The sequence below is a fragment of the Lagenorhynchus albirostris genome, chromosome 9, assembly GCF_949774975.1.
Source record: "Lagenorhynchus albirostris chromosome 9, mLagAlb1.1, whole genome shotgun sequence".
Lineage (NCBI taxonomy): Eukaryota > Metazoa > Chordata > Mammalia > Artiodactyla > Delphinidae > Lagenorhynchus > Lagenorhynchus albirostris.
The window spans coordinates 9,452,530-9,472,102 of NC_083103.1; the positions used below are offsets into that span (position 1 = coordinate 9,452,530).

General features: G+C 51.4%; 2 protein-coding genes across 3 annotated transcripts; one reads left to right on the forward strand and one right to left on the reverse strand.

Moving 5' to 3' along the window:
- Window positions 1-4,561: 4,561 nt before the first annotated feature.
- On the forward strand, window positions 4,562-7,514 carry FTH1 (ferritin heavy chain 1). Its single transcript, XM_060158972.1, has 4 exons — window positions 4,562-4,883; window positions 6,508-6,654; window positions 6,969-7,094; window positions 7,191-7,514. Exons 1-4 carry the CDS (start codon window positions 4,770-4,772, stop codon window positions 7,353-7,355), a joined length of 552 nt encoding a protein of 183 aa, XP_060014955.1. The 5' UTR covers window positions 4,562-4,769; the 3' UTR covers window positions 7,356-7,514.
- A 456-nt stretch (window positions 7,515-7,970) lies between these two features.
- On the reverse strand, window positions 7,971-16,142 carry BEST1 (bestrophin 1). 2 transcript variants are annotated; one of them, XM_060157656.1, is made up of 10 exons: window positions 15,991-16,142; window positions 14,673-14,767; window positions 13,866-14,099; window positions 13,087-13,241; window positions 12,616-12,693; window positions 12,164-12,316; window positions 11,864-11,944; window positions 11,423-11,574; window positions 9,043-9,684; window positions 7,971-7,989 (listed from the first exon to the last, which is right to left on the reverse strand). In XM_060157656.1, exons 1-10 carry the CDS (start codon window positions 16,140-16,142, stop codon window positions 7,971-7,973), a joined length of 1,761 nt encoding a protein of 586 aa, XP_060013639.1. The 2 variants fall into 2 exon arrangements, with proteins under 2 accessions (XP_060013639.1, XP_060013638.1); XM_060157655.1 differs by lacking the exon at window positions 7,971-7,989 and having other exon boundaries at window positions 9,012-9,684.
- Window positions 16,143-19,573: the final 3,431 nt, after the last annotated feature.

The following is a 19,573-nucleotide window of genomic DNA, read 5'->3' on the forward strand; positions in this document are numbered from 1 at the left end:
CTGTTACCTCCCAACAGGTACCCAGCCCTCTTGTCTGACTTTAAACTATCCTCCCCATTCAATCATGCATGCATCCATTCATTCAACAAATACTGAGGACCAAGTTACAAGCATCTTGCAAATTGCTTGAAATGCAGGATGGAGAAGACAGAACTAATGCCTGCCCACCAGGAGCTTACAGTATACAGCAGCAGGGAAGACGATCCAAAAGTGATCTATATGTCTACAATATACGGTTATACATACGAATATATATTGTATAGTATGGTTATTAATCTTCACTACTTAGCAAGCTACAAATACTAACTTAATTGTCATTTGTATTTTAACTTTGTTTACGGCATCTTTTGTCTTACAGCTTTTCATTTTTGTTGTATGATTCCATCCATATGAAATTCTAGAACATGCAAAGTTAGTTAATCAATATCAGAAGAGAGCTCTTCTTGAGGGGTATGGGGGAAATCTACTGGAAAGGGGTACAGAGAAACTTTCTGGGATAATGGAAATGTTCTGCATCTTGTTTCAGCTGTATTCAAGTGTCAAAACACATTTAATAAAACACCTAAGATTCTGCATTTTATTTAGTTAATTATAGCTTTATTTTAAAAACTTAAATCACTCATTTTTGCAAAGAAAAGAACAATTTTGTTGGCTTTTTACCTACTTGATACCAGTTAGCTTCATATTCCAATAACTATTCACAGTATGTTTCTAGATATGCCTCTCAAAGATTTAACTCCATGTATTTTGAATTCATCAAGATTTGGTGGGACCACACCCTTTGCTCTCCCCGCCGCCCCCTCCCCCCGCCCCCCAGGCGCGTGGTCCAACGGAAAGGACTTCCTAGAAACTACCTTAATCCATTCAAAAATTTTAACAAACTGTGTGACGGCCATGCCCTTGATTTGGTCATTACCCTGAGGATTCATCTTCATCAGCCTGTGTTACTCAAAGTATTTCTTGGTTTTATTTTTTACTGGTTGAAAAAGACAAAGAGTTCTAACTTCAATACTACACGTCCCAGAAATTCTGGATTCCCTATTTTCCTCTTCCCTCCCACTGCCAAAGGGGCCAGTTCTGTTCTAAATTTGTCTCTTTCCTGTAATCAAATGCACCTGATAACCAAGGCACTCTAGTAACATTCTGTTTTGCAATCTTGCTTCATTTTGGAGCTCTTTCAGGAATTGTAGTGTCATCGATTTTCTCTGCTTCGGCATATTCTTTGTTTTCTGAAGACTTGGACTTTACTTTTTCTTCGGTGTAGTTCAATAGTTGGTCCTTCTTGCTCTGCCATCGTCCAGATTTTCAAGTAGCCATATCTGCCAACTGGCTTCTTTTTTTAAGGCAGCCTCAGAAGAACACTCCCTACCCCCTAATTCTAAAAGATAATGTTCTATACATTCTTCTAATGACTTCATAGGTTTTTTTTTTTTTAAGGCAGCCTCAGAAGAACACTCCCTATCCCCAAATTCTAAAAGATAATTTTCTATATATTCTTCTAATGACTTTATAGGGGTTTTTTTGTTTTGTTTTTTGTTTTTTAAGGCTTGGATCTTTAATCCATCTGGAACGTATTTTTGAAATGCTGAGTCATTTTTCACCACATGACTATCTATTGTTTCAACATCATTTGTTGAACCCATTCTCTCTCTCTCCTAATTGAAATGCCACTTTAGCAGGTACCAAGTTCCCATTCATATGGGGGTAGGACTGTTTAGTTGCATTGATCTACTCACCTTTTCCTGTGCCCGTACCAACTGCTTTATAATATTATATTTATACTACTGTTTTTTTTTTATATCAGGGAGGACAAATCTAACCTCATAACATTTTTTCCCCCCAAATGCTTATCAGCTTTTCTACACACTCTTCCAAATGAACTTCAGAATCATTTTGTCAAGGTTCCAAAAGACCACTGAGTTTTACAGAAATTGCACTGAATTTATAAGTTAATTTGGGGAGAATTGACATCTTTGCAAAACTGAGGTTGGCTATGTAGAAACATGGTGTCTCTTCATTTATGCAAGTTTTCTTTTCTGTCCAGCAGTAAACATTTATAGTTTTCTTCACACATTTGGTAACTTTATTCCTAGGTACTTTAAGCTTTTGTTGCCATTGTAAATGAAGAAAATTCTTCTCTCATTTCATTGTCTAACTGGTTACTGACACATAGGAAAACTTTGCATCTGGTAACTTTGTCATACTCTTACCCTAATAGTTTTTCTGTTGATTCGGTGTAAGATTTCTAGAAACAAAACTAACGTGGTTATTTCTCTGGCTAGAAATCCTTTAGGGTCTCCATGTCCTCCAGGATAAGATTTAACCCCTTTCTACGACACACAACCTTTCCTGACCTTGCCCCTATACTACCCTCCCAGGCTTCACCAACATGGACTCTACTTTCAGGCCAACACATTTTCTTGAGGTGCCTTGGATAGGCCATGCATTTCCACACCTTATACCTTTACATATGCTGCTCTCTCTGCTTGGAATTCCCTCCTCATCTCCCTCCTCTCTTTCACCTTTCTTTTACTTTTCCTTCTTTTACTTTTCCTTTAACTAAGTGACACTTAGTTCAAGTGTCACTTTCTTTTCTTTTTCAACATTTATTTTCCTTTTTTGTGTGTGTGGCTGCATCGTGTCTTAGTTGCGGCACACGGGATCTTTGTTGAGGCATACGGAATCTTTTCATTATGGCCCTCAGTCTGCTCGGGTTTCTCTCTAGTTGCGGCTGTCGGGCTTCTCTCTAGTTTTGGCAAGCGGGTTTTCTCTTCTCTAGTTGTGCTGTGCGGGCTCCAAAGAGAGTGTGCTCTGTAGTTTGTGCCATGCGAGCTCAACAGTTGTGGCACGTGGGCTTAGTTGCCCTGCAGCATGTGGGATCTTAGTTCCCTGAACAGGGACGGAACCTACATCCCCCGCATTGGAAGGTGGATTCCCTACCACTGGACCACCAGGGAAGTCCCCCTCAAGTGTCACTTTGTTAGGGAAGCTTTCCCTGACCTCCTATCCCAGACTGGGTAAGGCACTCCTTGTCTGTATTCTCCCACCACCCTTCTGCTTACTTTATCATATGTAGCTCTAGCCCCACTAAAAACTTTTTTCCTTAAAGTAACACATGTTCGTTTTGAAATGAATAACAGATGCAAGAGAGAAAGTGCCATAATTCCATCAGCAACTTAATATTTTAGTAAAGTTCCTTCTTTAAAGTTTTTAAAATTGAAATATAGTTGATTTACAATGTTGTGTTAATTTCTGCTGTACAGCAAAGTGATTCAGTTATAGAGACATACATTCCTTTTTTTTATTCTTTCTTTTTTTAATTGAAATTTTTTAAAAAATGTTTTTTAAAGGTTTGGAAGTCCAGCTTCCAGTTGCATGTTTATGAACATCCTGAAAAGGTTCTTGGGTAGGTCTCCCACCCATGCGTTGAAGAACCTGGCTAAGAATAGTGACCCTGAGGAGAGCAGACTGGGGCGCAGGCGCTCGGCCTAGCTCCGTCCAGTTCTGCCATCCATGAATTCACACCCATTCAGTGCTGGGGACACTGCTGCAAGCCACACGCAGTGCCCCTGTGTTCCCCCCCCTCCCCAGGGTCCCTGGCATCTGTCGCGCACATTCGTTCAGTGCCATTAGCTTCTCTCCAAGGACAACCTGGGGGTGGCTCCCTGTAGCGCCTGCTCAGCCCGAGGCTCCTGGGACTGGGGCCAATAAAAGAGGCCTTTTCAAAATGGCCTCGCAGCATCCTTTCCAGACCCAAGCGGCTTCTCTATTTTCTAATCCCTGGTCTCTGAGCTTTAAGCTACCGGCGATTTCCTCAGAATTCAACGGCTCATCCCCACGTTTCCCTCGGGAAGGCGATCACCGCAGTCTCTCGGGAAACACGACCCGCCCAGCCTTTGTTGTATCAAATGCTGCACGAGGAGCCATATTTGCTTTCAGCAAACGGCGGACCAGGTCGCCGGAGCCGGAAGAGGGGCCGACCCGCGACGGGCCGTGGGCCCCACCCGGCCTGCATTCGGTCTCTTTCTAAGCTTTGAGGAAGAGAAATTGAGCCCTTTCCCAGCCCGACCTCTGACTCACTCGGCCTCCTCGGGCCCACGTTCACCCTCCAGGTTCCCTATTTGCATCACGAAGTAATCACCTCGGGGTGTGGCAACTGCGGCTCTACCGCTCTGATTTTTAACATGCCCTTGGCCAAGAGTCTCAGGGTGCCTTCTGGGACCTCGCAATCGCCCTGACGCCCCCGGCGCCAGGGGCAGTTTCCTGTCGGTTTCAAGACCTAGGACGCCACCGGGGTCAGGGCTCCGAACTGAGCTTCCTGCCCCCGCTCATGTTTTCTCTCCAACCCCACGAAACGAGCCCCACGTTCCACGGAACAAGCTGCCCCCTCCAGGCCACCCAGACCCCGCACCGCCACCCCCACCCCTCCTTCCCCACCCACCCCCAGCGGGGCGGAGCCGCGCGTCCACAGGAAGGGGCGGGGCTCAGCTAGACGGGCGGGCGGCGTGATTGGCCGCGGCGGGCCTGACGCCCATTCCCGCTATAAGAGCCGGGCAAGAGTCACCTGCGCCACAGTCCTCGCGGAGAGTCGCCGCGGTTTCTTGCTTCAACAGTGCTTGGACGGAACCCGGCGCTCGTCCCCCGCTCCGGCCGGCCGCTCAGAGCCAGCCCTCGCCACCACCTCACGGCGCCCTCCGATCGCCCCAAGGTCCCCGCCGCCGTTACAGCGCCGCGCAGCCACCGCCACCGTTTCACCTCAGCCGACCGCCATGACGACCGCGTCCCCCTCGCAGGTGCGCCAGAACTACCACCAGGACTCGGAGGCCGCCATCAACCGCCAGATCAACCTGGAGCTCTACGCCTCCTACGTCTACCTGTCCATGGTGAGCGCGGGCGGGCCCACGGGGCACGGGCGCGGCCTCCCTGGCTGCAGGGCGGGGGTGTGGCTACCGGGAGGGCCCTCCCGCCTCCCGCCTCCCGCCTCCCGCCTCCCGCCTCCCGCCTCCCGCCTCCCGCCTCCCGCCTCCGTGCGCCCTTCTGCAAAATGAAGGGTGCTCGGGGTCCTCTAGGACTCCTGCGCAGAAATTCTGAGCAGTTGTCCCCTGGGAGTGTTCCCTCGCGGGCCAGGGCCGCCTCTGCGCACCCCAGTTTATTTAAAGAGAGCTGAGTTTCCTCCCGGGGTTGCCACACTTGCCACGAGTACGACCCTGCAGTTAAGAAGGTGGATTTTCGCATTTCCATCACTTCTGCATTCGATCACGTGATGGGGGCGGTGCTGAGGAGGTCCGGCTCCCATCCCCCTGAGTCAGGCGGAGCCTGCTGGGTAATGGTGTCCAACTGTGGGGGCTGGTGCGAAGTGGTTTATTTCTCGTGGGCCGAACAGCCGCCTCCACCTCTCCGCTCTGTTTATCTCGAAGTCTCGCTTGAATTGAAGCATATCTCTAGAGATCTGCCTTTCAGCCGACACCGAGTTGTCTGGCACCCGTATTCTTTATGTTTTTTGTGTCTAAGGGTTGTGGCGTAATTGAACCTTTAGTTCTTGGATATAGTCCACCAACAGTTACGGGGCCTGAAAATTTTCCATGCAGTAATCGGTGGAATCAGTTTTCCAAAATCCTGGTTTTAATCGGTGTGGTAGGAGTTTTAGTTATAATTGTCTTATTACGTTTTGCAAATCATCCAAGAATAAACGTGTTCCGGAGGGTTTGGAATACGCCTGGATTTCTATGACTCACTCCATTTCAGGAACAACTGAATACAGCAGGGGTGTAAAAGGGACTAAAATTTTTGCTTTCTACTGATAACATGTTTACGTGGTAAACAAGGTAACAACTGTTACCTTGCCTAGTGGGTTAATTTTACACATCCATCAGCCTGCTGCAAGCTGGCAGCTCATGTTTTTTGTTTTTGTTTTGTTTTTTTTGCGGTACGCGGGCCTCTCACTGTGTGACCTCTCCCGCTGCGGAGCACAGGCTCCGGACGCGCAGGCTCAGCGGCCATGGCTCACGGGTCCAGCCGCTCCGCGGCATGTGGGCTCTTCCCAGACCAGGGCACGAACCCCTGTCCCCTGCATCGGCAGGCGGACTCTCAACCACTGCGCCACCAGGGAGGCCGCAGCTCATGTTTTAACATGGATTACCCAGGGAGGAGGGGGAGAAGGCACTACTAACAGTGCAGGGTAAATACTCCAACATCTCTTCAACCAGATTTCACAGGGGCTGTAAGAACTTTACTGTGCACTTAAACAGATGCTTAAGATGTTCCATGGTGGAGGCAATTCCCATGATATTCTAACGGTTCCTTGTAGCAAACTTTCAGTTTCAAGGACCAAGTTTCATTTTTGTGTTTCAGAGTAAAAACTAATTACTGTCGTGTTCAATCCGGGAACACACCTTGCTCTAGTCTTCCTGTGCTCAGACCCTTTCTTGCTGGGCTTTGAGAAGGAAGCCTAGACTAGCAGACTGCCTTTCTTTGGGAATCCCTAACATGTTCATGTACTGTTTTCAGTCGTACTATTTTGACCGCGATGATGTGGCTTTGAAGAACTTTGCCAAATACTTTCTTCACCAATCTTCTGAGGAGAGGGAACATGCTGAGAAACTGATGAAGCTGCAGAACCAACGGGGTGGCCGAATCTTCCTTCAGGATATCAAGGTGAACTGAAGATCCTAGGGTCGGCATGCCTCATCTGTCTAGCAGTCCTCTGACGTCAGAAATCACTGAGCTCAGCAGTTGCCCTTATCAGATGAGGATACTTTGGGTTTTTGTCTTTTGCGCTTTTTGGGGCCTACCGTCTAAGCTAAAGTTGGCAGACGGTAATGGGCAAGGATATTAAATTGGAAGCGGTTGTCAGGGGGAAGTTGGCTGTTCCTTTTGCCAAGCGCGGTTGTTACACATTAGATGCTTGCTGATTTGTGGTTTAAGTGGTAGAGGTTGCAGATGCACTGACTTAACCTCCTCTCATTCAGAAACCAGACCGTGATGACTGGGAGAATGGGCTGAATGCAATGGAATGTGCACTACACTTGGAAAAAAGTGTGAATCAGTCACTACTGGAACTGCACAAACTGGCCACTGAGAAAAATGACCCCCATGTGAGTATTGGCAACCTGGGAGTAAATGGAGGAAATCATTTATCTTAGGGGCTGGGGAAGCTTCCCAATAACTTTTTTCCTTGTTCTCTTTTCTAGTTGTGTGACTTCCTTGAGACTCATTATCTGAATGAGCAGGTGAAATCCATTAAAGAATTGGGTGACCACGTGACCAACTTGCGCACGATGGGGGCCCCCGAATCTGGCATGGCACAGTATCTCTTTGACAAGCACACCCTGGGAAACAGTGATAATGAGAGCTAAGCCTTAGGCTGGCTTCCCGTAGCCACAGGGGTGACCTCCCTGGTCACCAAGGCAGTGCATGCATGTTTGGGTTACCTTACCTTTTCTGTAAGTTGTACCAAAATATCTACAAGTCCTTTCCTTAGTACCGTTCCTTCAAATAAAGTAATTTGGTACCCAGCTGTTGTCTTTGAATTCTCGGGGTGGGCTAGGAATGTATCCAGGCCATCTTTATTAAACTTGTAAGTGCCACCATGGCTCAGTCACACTCACCAAAGTGAACCGCTTAGGAGCATCTGTATTTACATACGAAATTCCTTAGTTTGCGAAAGATACCAAGGCTTGGGTGTTTTGAATTCAGACAGGACTTAAGGATTCCTGATTCTGAATTAGGTGTTTTATACGTTTCCAGCAGTTCTGCCTTTCACAATTTATATGTACAGAAAGCATTTTGAGGCTTAAAGTAGACTTGAAGCTACTGATTCTTGTTCTTCATTAAGGTAACCATTTAATTCAGGCTGTCGTAGGGACATGTTCTTCAGTGTGGACAGCTATATGGCTATGACTGGATCAGTGTCCTGCTGGTGTACACGCAGGTAGGACCAGGCCGGTGAAGCATCCCCCTTGGGAAGCAGGCTAGGAATGTGCTTCATCCCTAGTGAGAATTTGAGGAAAGTTTACATGAGTATGGAAAGAGACCTTCGTTTCAATAGGAAAATAGCTGCAGTAGGAGGGAAGAGGTTGAGACATCTTGAATGTTAACCAGTGGGGAGCTGTCTGGGTCCTTGCTAACCAACTACATTAACATTGTTTCCTAAACCAGCCCCAGTGATTTGTAAGTTTCCAGCTAGCCCTGAGAAGTATGACAGGTGGTAGGCCTTTTCAGCCATTTCAGTTTTCCATACAAAGCTAGGTATTCTGACCCCAGAATAACTGCTTGAGAATAATAAGAAATGAGAAGTTACACTTCCCTTTCACATCGTGATGGGGGGCTGGGGTGGGGGGCTGGGTCTAATTGGGTGAGTGAGCATCTGGGGAATCTGGAATAAAGGCAAACATCTGGTGGTACTGTGACAACTTTAGGTTGACCTCAAAAATGCATGAAGAGCTCATTTAAGTTCAGAAGTCTTGGTGAGGTCCCCAAAGCAGTAAGATGCCCCAAGGGACCTGGATTGTCCCCACCTTATCATCTGCCAGTTCCCAGGAGTGTGGCACCCTTCCCAGGAGGGCTTCAGAGCCACCACTGGTTATGGGGGAGGGCTCATGCGACCTCCCAGCTAAGCCTGGCCAGTAAGTCGAGTTCTTGGGCTACAGTCTAGAGCCCCGAGTTCTGCCTGTGTTTCTGTGTCTGCCACCCCTGCTTAAGGTGAGCTGGGCCCACTGGTATCGTCAGCCCATGTAAGCCTGGCCTAGTGGCCCTTCGGCGTTACTCTTGTCGGTGCAAACCTCGTCTTCCTATCCCTGGGCCCCAGAGAAGTCTTGGTGAGTCAGGCTCTCGGGTGAAATAAGCAAAAGTCGCCAACACTTCCCTAGAGCCCCTGCTGTGGCGGCCAGGTGTGTGCCCCAAGCCAGTGCTGGGCATGCCCTGGCAGCCATAGAACCATAGGAAAACTGGGAGTAGGGTGGGCTTCAGAGCAGGGGAAGCTGGTGGGGACCACCCCTGGTGGGCTGGGGGGTTCAGTGACCCTGGTGTGGGTAGAGGACAGACCTGTTGTTTTCCAAGGCCCAATAGGGATCGCCACGATCTTTGAGTATAGTGTGTATGTTGCTTGTCGACTGTCCCAAATGCGGTTCTCTGAGATGTTCAGGGGCCTCTGACATGTCTGTTAGGTTAAACTCAACAGTTTTCCTCCTCATGTGACTCACTTCCGGGTGCTCCGTTGAGACCCCAGCACTCTCTGGGAGCAATTCAAAGCTCTTCTTGGACCTGGGAGTTGGAGGCTGAAGGCTTTGGTCTTTGACGGTGTCATCCATGCCTGAGACTTTGCGAAGACTTGAGGGTGCTGACTGTCCAGGTGGGAAGACCATAGGGGTGTGGCTGAGGGGTGTCTGGGGGGCACTGTGGTAGCCTGACCTCCCGTATAGCACGGCGGACTTGAAGGCATCCTCCCCTTTCCAGGCCTTGACGTCTTCCTGATCACTGGTGTCCTGGCCGTCTCCCCCGAGGTTCTTGGGCTGGCCCTCGTGGGAAAGGACTTCTGTCTTCGGCCACAGTAGTTTGGTCTTTGAGTTTGTCCTGGGGGGCTGGCGGTCGTGGGATTGCAGCCCTCGGAAGCGGCCAACGATGCCAGTGTGAGCACTTTCCTCCTCCTCCGGATCTGGCTGGAACTCCAAATCCTCCTTATCCAGACTGGAAAGAAACAGGAGACTCGGGGGTCAGTGGGCGGACAACGGCCTGAAGCCTGGCTTGACTTCTCCCTTACCCTCTCTTCTCCCTCTGGCCCAAGGCCCAGGACACACAGTCTTCCTCACCTCAGCTTTGACTCACCTCTCCGCTGATCCATCTTGTACCTCTCAGTTAATCCCTCCTGGCCGAGCTCGCCTCACTGTTCTGTGGCTCCCTCTTGCCCATGTTAACATCCAAACTCCCTAGCCTGGTATTTAAGGGCTTCCTCTTCAGCACCCACATTTTCCCTTTGAAACCGCTCACTCCAGGCTGTCTGAATGGCTCTTCCCCAGGTGTGGATGGTCACATGAGGCCCAGGAGTGACTGAGTGAGCCAGGGGTTTGTGGTTCCCGCTGGGGAGCAGTATCCCCCCAGAGAGAAGTCTGGCTTCCTGGGAGCCTACAGCCTTTACTCTGCAAGAGAAAGCCTACCCACCCGTGAATGTGGCCACCTTTGCCCATGTCCAAATTCTCCCCATGCTTCAAGGCCCAGCTCCAGGTCCAGCTGGAGGCCAGCTCTCAGGCAGCCAAAGGTGATCTCTGTTCTATACTCTGTCCCTTGCCCAGGCATCCAGTACTTTGTACCTTGTATCCAGAGTCTGGGCCCTGGGTTTGAACTCCCTCACTAAATCGTGTGTTTCTTGGAGGCAAGGTCTATGTGTTATTATTCTCTGTTATCCTCCTTCCCCAGCAGCTGGGCTACCAACCATGGAAAACTCAGAGGCGACCTCCAGCAATGTTTCTGACCTAAGCAAGCCTCCATCCTTGATCATTTGATCTCTTATCCAAACCTTCCTCACACCAACTAGAGACTCTAGCTAATTCTAATTACAGCTGAATAGGATATTCGGTTCTTAAAAAGAGAACAGCGCTTTTAATACTGTGGAAGAACACCTTGATGGGATAGACCCCGAGATGCAGCAAACACTCTCCGAAGTCCTCTCCACTCTGTCATCCTAGGGAGAGAGAGCTGTCTGGGGCGCCTCTTCAGCCGGCCATGGCCCAGCTACAGCTCAAAAGGGATTCTAACCAAATCAGGGAAAGAGGACCCATGTGGGGGAAAATGTGGCTGCTGTGGGCTGGCCTGAGGCCCGTACTCTGTAGCAAGAAGGCTGCTCCGAAGATCCCTGTGATGACCCAGCCTCTTGCTCGCTCTCTTGCCCAGGGAGCCCCACTCCCACTCCCCATGCCAACACCCTGGCTTATCAGGAAACATAGCTCTGAACCAGAGTCAGGAACCAGGCCCTGACATCCCAGCTGCATCACTAATCACTGACTGCCCTTGAGTAAGTCCCTTCTCTCTCTAAGCCTCAGTTTTCAACTCTGGATAAGGGGTGGGGCTTAGATTGGAGACTACCTAAGAGCCCTTATAGCTTTAAGAGTCCTTACACAGCACAAGGTAAGGGTTAAGGGTGTGGAGTTGGACCCAGACATACCTGGCCCACCTGTGCTGCTTGCTAGCTATGTGACCTTGGGTTGGGCAACTGACTTAACCTCTCTGAACCTGGTCTTAATCATCTGAAAACTGGAGAAAACAAACCAAGTTTATTGGGGGGGGGGAATAGCTAATATATGTAAAGAGCTTAGTACAACGCCCAGCACTCAATAGGAACCCAATATGCATTAACTAATATATTCTAAGCTCTCAGGCCCTCGCACTTGGGGTTTTCTACCCACCGAAGTGGTTCCCTGGCACTTCCCACCTGATGTTGAAGGTGGAGCCGAAAAAGGAGGGCCGACGAGACTGGGCAGAAGCGGCTGTGTAGGGGGGATGTGGTTCTGGCTCATTCCAGTACATATCTCGCTCCATCGGTGGCAGGTCCTGGTGCATCTCATCTACAGCCAACAGGGACACCTGGCCATCGGGGACAGAAGGAGAAGTCCAACAGGTCAGCCCAAGCAGGACCATGAATTTGCCAGGTGACTTGGAGAGGTCACTGCTCTCTCTCTGGGCCTCAAGTTTCCCTTCCTGTGAAATGGAGAGACTGATGCAGCCTGTAGCCTCAATAGTTAGGCTGAGAATCCTGTGAGCAAATGGTTGGGCAATTCACTGTGAGGCCTCCCTACAGAACTGTGGGGGCCCCCCCCCCCCGGGTCCAGTTTGGGGAGGGACTATGGGGCAGGCTCTCTTCCTCCCGTCATACCTGCAAACTCCTGTCGACAATCCAGTTGGTCTCAAAGTCATCATCATCCTCTCCGAACGGGTTGATGAGCTGCTCTGCCACCTTGAGGGTAGGTGAGGCTCTGGAAATCCTCAGGTGGAACCCCTTGCAGCCTTGCTCCCACCCTTAAACCTTGGCTCCTGCCATGTCCACCTCTCCACCCCCCTCAGTGATGCCCTTCTCGCCTGACCACTGTCTCCAAAGCCACTATGTAGGGCCCCTCCTCTCCTAACTGGCCATGACTCCCTGGGCCACAGCTGGCCTTGTCCCGGGGAGGCTTACCTTCAGCCAGCCAGCATAGAAGAAGAACTGCAGGAATGTGAAGAGGGGCACAACGAGGTCCATCTCGTGGCCGGGGTAGGCCTTGGCTGGGTTCAGAAACTGCCGTCCCACCAGGCAAGCCAGGAAGAAGCTGTACACCGCCACGGTCACCACCTGGGAGGCAGAGGCGGCGTCGGCAGAGATGGGCTGCGTGGGGACCGCACGATCAGGAAGCTCCCCAGGCTCTGTGGTCTCCCCTTTAGAATGGGGATGATCACACTGCCTCCACCACCTGGACCAGGCAGGGACCTGGACTCTTTGAACTTGGCACTAGAGACAACCTGCAAAGTCCAGACCTGACTCCCCAGGGTGAGCCTCTTCTTCAGCCTCTGAGTGAGCCCTTCCCATCATAGGCTGCTTCCCGGGTCCTCCTCAGTTTCCCAAAGGGGCAGCTTCACCAGCCTAGTCCTCACCTGAGTGTACACCAGTGGGATACTGATCCAGTCGTAGGCATACAGCTGTCCACACTGAGTACGCAAGGTGTTCATTTCCTAGGGGGGCAGGAGGGAAGGTTGGGCCTTTGACCATCACCTGCTCTCCCAGGCTCACCCCCCAGCTCTTCCGCAGATACCAGGGTCTCGTGCTCATGGTCCAGCCCTGGCTGTGTGGTCATGGACAGCTCACTTAACCTCTCTGTGCCTCAGCCTCCTCAATATCAAAAAGGAACCAGGATCTCAGAGGTTCACTTTAGAGAGGGGAGGGGAGGGGAAATTGGAAAGGGGCCACCTTGGGCTACGGAATCCTGTTGGAAAAGATCCTACAGTCCCAAGGTAGGCTCTGGGAAGACCCTCAGAGGCTCAAAGTTCCTCTTTGCAGAAAACCTGTTCCACGTGGGGCGTGACCCTCCCCGCGCTGCAGCAGCCCCACGTGTGTAGCGGGCTCACGTTGAGCAGACTCTGGAGCAGGACAGGGTCCCGGATTCGACCTCCAATCCAGGCCTTCGTTGACAGGTTGGCAAACCACACCCAGGGCATCCAGAATGAGTTGTGTGGCAAGCTCAGTTTTTGTAAGTGCTTGTGTTCCGAGGGGGTCATAAAGCCTGCGGGGTAGAGTGGAGAAGACAGTGGGTAGGGGAACCTGCAGAAGGGGTGGCTGGCCAGGCCCTGCTGGGTGGGACCCAGAGTTCAAACCAAGTCCCTGCTGAGCCCATAGGGACCTCAGAGCTCCTTTGCGATCCTCTTTCTTTCAACAAATTATCACTGCGTCGTATCTACTATGTGCTGCTCTGGGCTGAGTACGTGAGAGGGATCTGTCTTATTAACCAGGATCAGGTCAGGCAAGGCCAGAGAGTGAGACTGCTGACGTACAGACTGGAAACCGGAAAACAGGAAGGGGAAGGGCAGTTCCCAGTTCCCAAAGCCCCACTCCGGCCCTCAACCCTCACTCTTCCCTCATCCCTCAAGAGGCCTTAGCCCTATCTCAAAGCCCTATCCTCCTAGAGTCGGTTCCTGGCCTCTCCCCACCTTTGGACCCCTGACTTCGCCCCGCCCAATTCAGGTCCCCGCCCCCCACCCCCACCCCGCCATCCCAGGTCTCGACCCCACTCCGCTCCTGGTCCCACCCAATCCTCAGCCCTGGGGCCTCTGACTCCACCCATCTGCAGCTCCGGCCCCGCCCTTGTCAGCCTCTGGCTCCGCCCACTGCTTCGTCAGGCCCCGCCCACCTGCTTTCACCAGGTGTTGGGGACTGGGAAAGCGTTTGTAGACCGCAGCACTGACGCTACGCAGGATGAGCACGTTGCCCAGGTTGGCGTAGCGCATGAGCGTGCGACGCAGCAGCCGGCCCTGCTCGTCCTTGCCCTCGACGAAGCACGATACCAGGTTCATGAGGCGGTCGGGCCATGGCAGGTTCTCATATTGGTTCCACCAGCGGGTCACGACCAGTGTCACGTAGAAGCCTGGGCGGGAGGGGGGCGGGGGCGCGAGGGGCGAAGGCCCACGCTGCGGCCAGAACCCAGCGAGGGCGACGCCTCGGTTTCTCCATCTTTCTAATGGGGCTGGGCCCGGCACCAACCCTCCTGGAGGGCGCTCGGGAAGGGGAGACCATCAGAGCTTCGCGTGAAGGCACGAGAGACTTGAGTTCTCTCTCTGGCCCCGCTTGCTTTCCCAGAAATCCACCAGATACCTCCCCTCCTGCGCAAGGCTCCAGAGACTACTGTAATGTCGGCGCTGCCCTCAGAAAGTGGGGTCTTAGCCGAAACTAACACAACAATGTAAAGCAATTATACTTCAATAAAGATGTTTAAAATAATAATAAAATTTAAAAAAAGAAAGTGGGGTCTTGAGTGCTAACAGCAGGACAGCCTTCCTAATGTCTAACTTCAGTCCCTCTGGCTGCAGGCTCCCCGTTTCCCTGAACCACCGAGAGGCGCTGACATGCCACTGGCCTTCCCCAGCTAGCTCTTCATGATCTGCCTGTCTGGAGCCTGGAGCAGCCACTGGGACCCCAACACGCGGAAGGGGGAGCTCACCCAACACGAAGGAAATGGGGATGAGCTGGATGTAGCTGTCGCAATATAGAGTCAGCTTCTCAAAAATCACCTGCTGATCGTCCGTGAGGGCCATCCTGGGGGAGGCGGGGGGTGGGGGGAAAGATGTGTAGATACTGGGAGGGGATGGCTGAGACCGGTCCCAGGTCCAGCCAGGCCCGGGGTAGGAGAGTGGCAGCCTCACCTCCCTATCCCTTTCACTGGCCTGCCTGGGGCCCCTCCTCTGGCCTGAGCCAGGTCCCCCTCTTTCTCCCGCCGCCCTGAAACCCCAATGGGCCCTCTGCTCCATGCCTGGAGGAGAAACCCTCAGGAGGTTTTCTATAAGGTGGAGGAAGGAAGGTCCTGCTGAAGGGGTCAGCTTTAGGCACCACTGACCTTTTTAAAGGATCCAAAAGACAGTTGTTTGAAAGCAGGTTGAAATGAGTGTTTGGTCTTTAAAAAAAATATCTGGTAGGGAGGGATGAATCGGCAGAGCACAGAGCAATGAAATTGTTCTGTACAACACTGTAACGGTGGATACAAGTCATTATGCATTTGTCCAACCACATAGAATGTACAACACCAAGGGTGAACCCTAAGGTGAACTATGGACTTTGGGTGACAATGATGTGTCCGTGTGTGTGGGTTCATCTGTCATCACAAATGTCCCACACTGGGGTGGGATGTTTATAATGGGGGAGGGCTGAGTGGGTGGGGCAGGAGGGGTGGGGTATATGGGAACTCTCTGTACCTTCTGCCCAGTTAAGCTACGAATCTAAAACTGCTCTAAAAAATAAAGTCTTAATTTTTTTAAGTATATTGACACCCTAGTAACACCCAAAGGAAATGAACATGCTTTGTTATTAGTATTATCATTATGAACTCAAGAGGTTTATGTGTTTGATATTTGTCAATGCATCGCCATCATTAATGCTTTTTCCATTAAAAATGCTATCATATATTCTATGGTTTTAGCTGTCTTTTATTGTTTAAATACACATTTTTATTGGGAAAAAAAAAGTATGATATGGGCCTGTGAGACTATGTGGGATTCAGGGAAACAGGCTGACTGAGTGGGACTAGGTAAGGCCTGGGTTCCCATGCCCCTCCCTCGATTTGAGGAAAGGGTGTTTGAGATGCTCCGACCTACACTGAGCTGCCCCCCAAGGCTGCCTCCTTTTCTCTCCTCCCCAGCCCCCAGGCCTCAGGCCCCACGGTTTGACCACAAGCCCAGCTCAGCCTTATCTGTCTCTGTGCATTGGCCGCCTAGATGGCTGGGAGGCACCCAGGAGCTCCAAGCCCTGGCTTGTCCCCCCCGTACCTGTAAATGAAGCGGATGATGTAGTAGCAGATGAGGAAAATGAGGAACTCGCCGTAGAGCAGCTTATAGATGCTGCCTCGCCAGCACAGAAGCAGGCGGGAGAAGGAACCTAGACGGGCATTAGCCACTTGGCTCGAGTAGGTGACGGTCATGGCCAGGCACTGAGCTGCAGCAGGTGGGCTTGGGTGCTGGTGAACAGACAGAGAGGGATACTGACGGGGGGGCCAGGAAGGAGTAGGGACCTCTTCAGAATCTGTCCAGGACACATGAATGACCTTATCCAGGACCCTTCCCTTCTCTGGGCCTCAGCTCTCCCATCTGGACACTGGGAGGGGGGCGGTGAGGTGACCTCCAAGAATCCAGGAAAGTGAGCTCAGGGACCGTCCATAGCCTTGGCACAGAAGACACAGAGAGGTCTGTGCCCTTAAATTGTACCACAAAGGCAACAACAGAAATGTCCACATGCTGGGCTCCTTCCTGAGTTATAAGCCCATCATGTTCAGTAGCTCCCCCAGCTCCATCAACCACCCTGGAGTGAGAACTGGTAAGGGGCGTGGTCAGCCTTGGCCACCACCCTGTTCCCCGTGCCCAGAACAGAGCCTGGCTGGTGGAGATGTTTACTGAATGGTGGCCCCAGGGCCTTTTCACATGCTGATCCTCCTTCCTGGGGGATGCTCGTCCTAATCTAACTGTATGGCTCACTCCCACTTCATATCACCTCCTCAGAAAGGATACCCCCAGCCACCCTACCTGGAAATAACATCCTAGTACCACTGGCCCTCTCTTCCCCTCGCCTTGCTCCATTTTTCTACACAGCACTTATCATGTTATAACTGCCCTTATATTTTGCATGCTACCTGCGTGTTTACCGCCTATTCCCTCCTGGGAATGGAGCTCCTATTGTGTACTCATAGGTGGTGCTCAATAAAAATTGACTGAAGCAATGTTTGGCACCCCATCCTCCCCCTACCTGCTCTGATGCAGCCACGCTGGCTGTCTCTGTGCCTGGTGTTCCCTAAGTTCATTTCTACGTCAGGGCCTTTGCACAGACACACAGGTGCCCGCACACCTGCACGTGTGCTGCCTGTGTGTATCCATCATGTGCACCTGTACAGGTTATCTACCCCAAAGGCTCTCAATGTCCCAGCCCAGCCTTCTGGGGTAACCCTTACTCACAGTTGGGGCTCCAGGCTGGTCAGGCGATCCCACAAAAGGTCTGGCCACAGGACTGGTGGGACTCTCTGGGGTCCTCTGGCCAGTGCCCCTGCCCACTTAGGGGTTGGCACTGCCCACGTGTGTGCTAAGTGGTCACTTGACTCCCTAAGCCAGGGCCTCCACAAAGGAACCCTTGTCTTGGCCCCCTTCTCGTAATCTGCCCATTAAGCAGCAGGCAGCACAGTCTGGCCTCTAATTCCTTCCAGGGGTGAGGGGCGTTGAGCTGAGACCAGGGCTGAGATGGGGGGCAACCCCCCTCCACCGTGGGCCCCGACTACCCTGCCATTTCCTCTGGGCCCTAGACTCCGGAGATTGAGGGATCTGTTTCTGACCCCTGAGGTCTTGCAGGGAGAGCTGTGGGGAGGAGGGGCCAGGGCCTTGGACCTCACCTCCTGTGCCAGGAGCCATCCAGAGAGGGGAGCCTCCGCCCAGGCCCTGTGGGCTTTGGCAGCACTCTGGGCACCCAAAAGAACATTGGACCACAGGCAGAAGTCCTGGCTTCTAGTCCTGGCTCTGCCACCTGGTGAAGTGACCCTGCGTGGGCCTCTTCTCCTCTCTGTGCCTCAGTGTCCCTCTGTGAAAAGCATGGCGTTGCTTTAGAATTCCATCACCTCATTAAGATGACAGAATTCAGCATATACTCGTGAGGAGCTCTGATTGGCTGCTGGTGACATCATAGGTTATTCGGGCTGTGATTGGCTGGCAGGATCCAGTGAGGTTGGTTTATAGTTATGGAAGGAGAAGGGGGGCAAGGGGGCTGCTGCGTGGGGGCCGGGCCTGGTGTGGGATGACACAGCAGTGTTTCTGCACTTCCCAGCTAGCCTGTGCAATAGGGAAGTATGTGCCCAGGTCCCCAAGGACAGCTGGTTGATATCTCAACAGTGGGTTTCATACATTTTAATACATCAGTCCATATGCGAGAACCCTCCCCTAAGTCGCTAGAAGTGAGGGGGGTCTAGGATGTATCTCCTCTTGTATTAGGTGAAAGCTTGAAGCAGCAGTGGCTCTTGGTCTTCAGTGGCTGTAAGAAGAGCCTGGAATATTTGTTAAACATGCAGCTTCTCAGGATCTTTCTCCAGGCTCTGATTCTGAGACCTGAGGGATGCTGCATTTCTAACAAGCACTGTGGAGATTATAATGCCAGTGGTCTCTGAGCCACACTTCCGAAGCCCTGATTTACAATGTGACCTTGAGCCTTACCATAAATCCGCTCCTTCCCTCCTCCCTCCCTCTCTCCTTCCCTCTCCCCTTTCCTACCTGTCCCCACACCCCCCACCCCATACTCCTCGTGGTTAACAGTGCTGAGATTGCAGGCGATTTTTGTGCACAGTATTTTGCCTTTATAATTCTCTGTCTGGAAAAAAAATTATTTGACAACAACCTTGGGTACTTTTCTTATCACAGCAAACAATCACATCATTATTGTTATGAGGGAGTCTCTTCAGAGATCAGGGACCATCTTTTAGGAGTATTTGCTGCATCCCTGCTGCCTGTGCTGTGGGAGACATATTTCCCACAACTGTCCTTAACTGAACTGGGGAAAGGGGCAGGTTCACTTGAGCCTCAGTCTCCTAATCTGTGAAATGGGAGAATAACACCTACCTCAGCAGCTGGGTGAGAATGAAGGACGGGAAACGTTTTTAGTCGACTCTCCAAACCAGAGAGTTCTCGTGCCTGTTCGCTCTTCCTGGGGAACATCTACAAACCCCTGGTGCCTCTGCCCCACCCTCCAGAGTCAATTGGTCTGGGTGGGGCCCAGTGGTTGGTGTTTTTTTCAAGTTCCCCAGGTGAGTCTAGTTGACGGTGTAGGTTGAGGATCGCCGCTGTGAGGGAATTTCTCCTTTCCTTGTATTCCCTCTTCCCCCACCCCACCCCCAGCACATATCAACGCTCAAGAGAGAGCTTTCCATTTACCAGATGATTAATAAGTATATTTTATTTTATTGTATTTTTTTTAAATTTATTTTATTTATTTTTACTTTTTTGGTTGCACTGGGTCTTCGTTGCAGTGCACGGGCTTTCTCTAGTTGCAGCAAGCGGGGTCTACTCTTTGTTGCGGTGCGCAGGCTTCTCATTGCGGTGGCTTCTCCTGTTGCAGAGCACGGGCTCTAGGCGCGCGGGCTCAGTAGTTGTGGCTCACGGGCTTAATTGCTCTGCGGCATGTGGGATCTTCCCAGACCAGGGCTCGAACCCGTGTCCCCTGCATTGGCAGGCGGATTCTTAACCACTGCGCCACCAGGGAAGCCCAATAAGTATACTTTAAAATTAAAATTGAAACATGTGCCCAGCACCAAACCTGGCATGAAGATGTTCAATTAGGTGGAATAAATGAACCACCTGCCTTTGTGGAGTCAGGTTCCTGCCTACC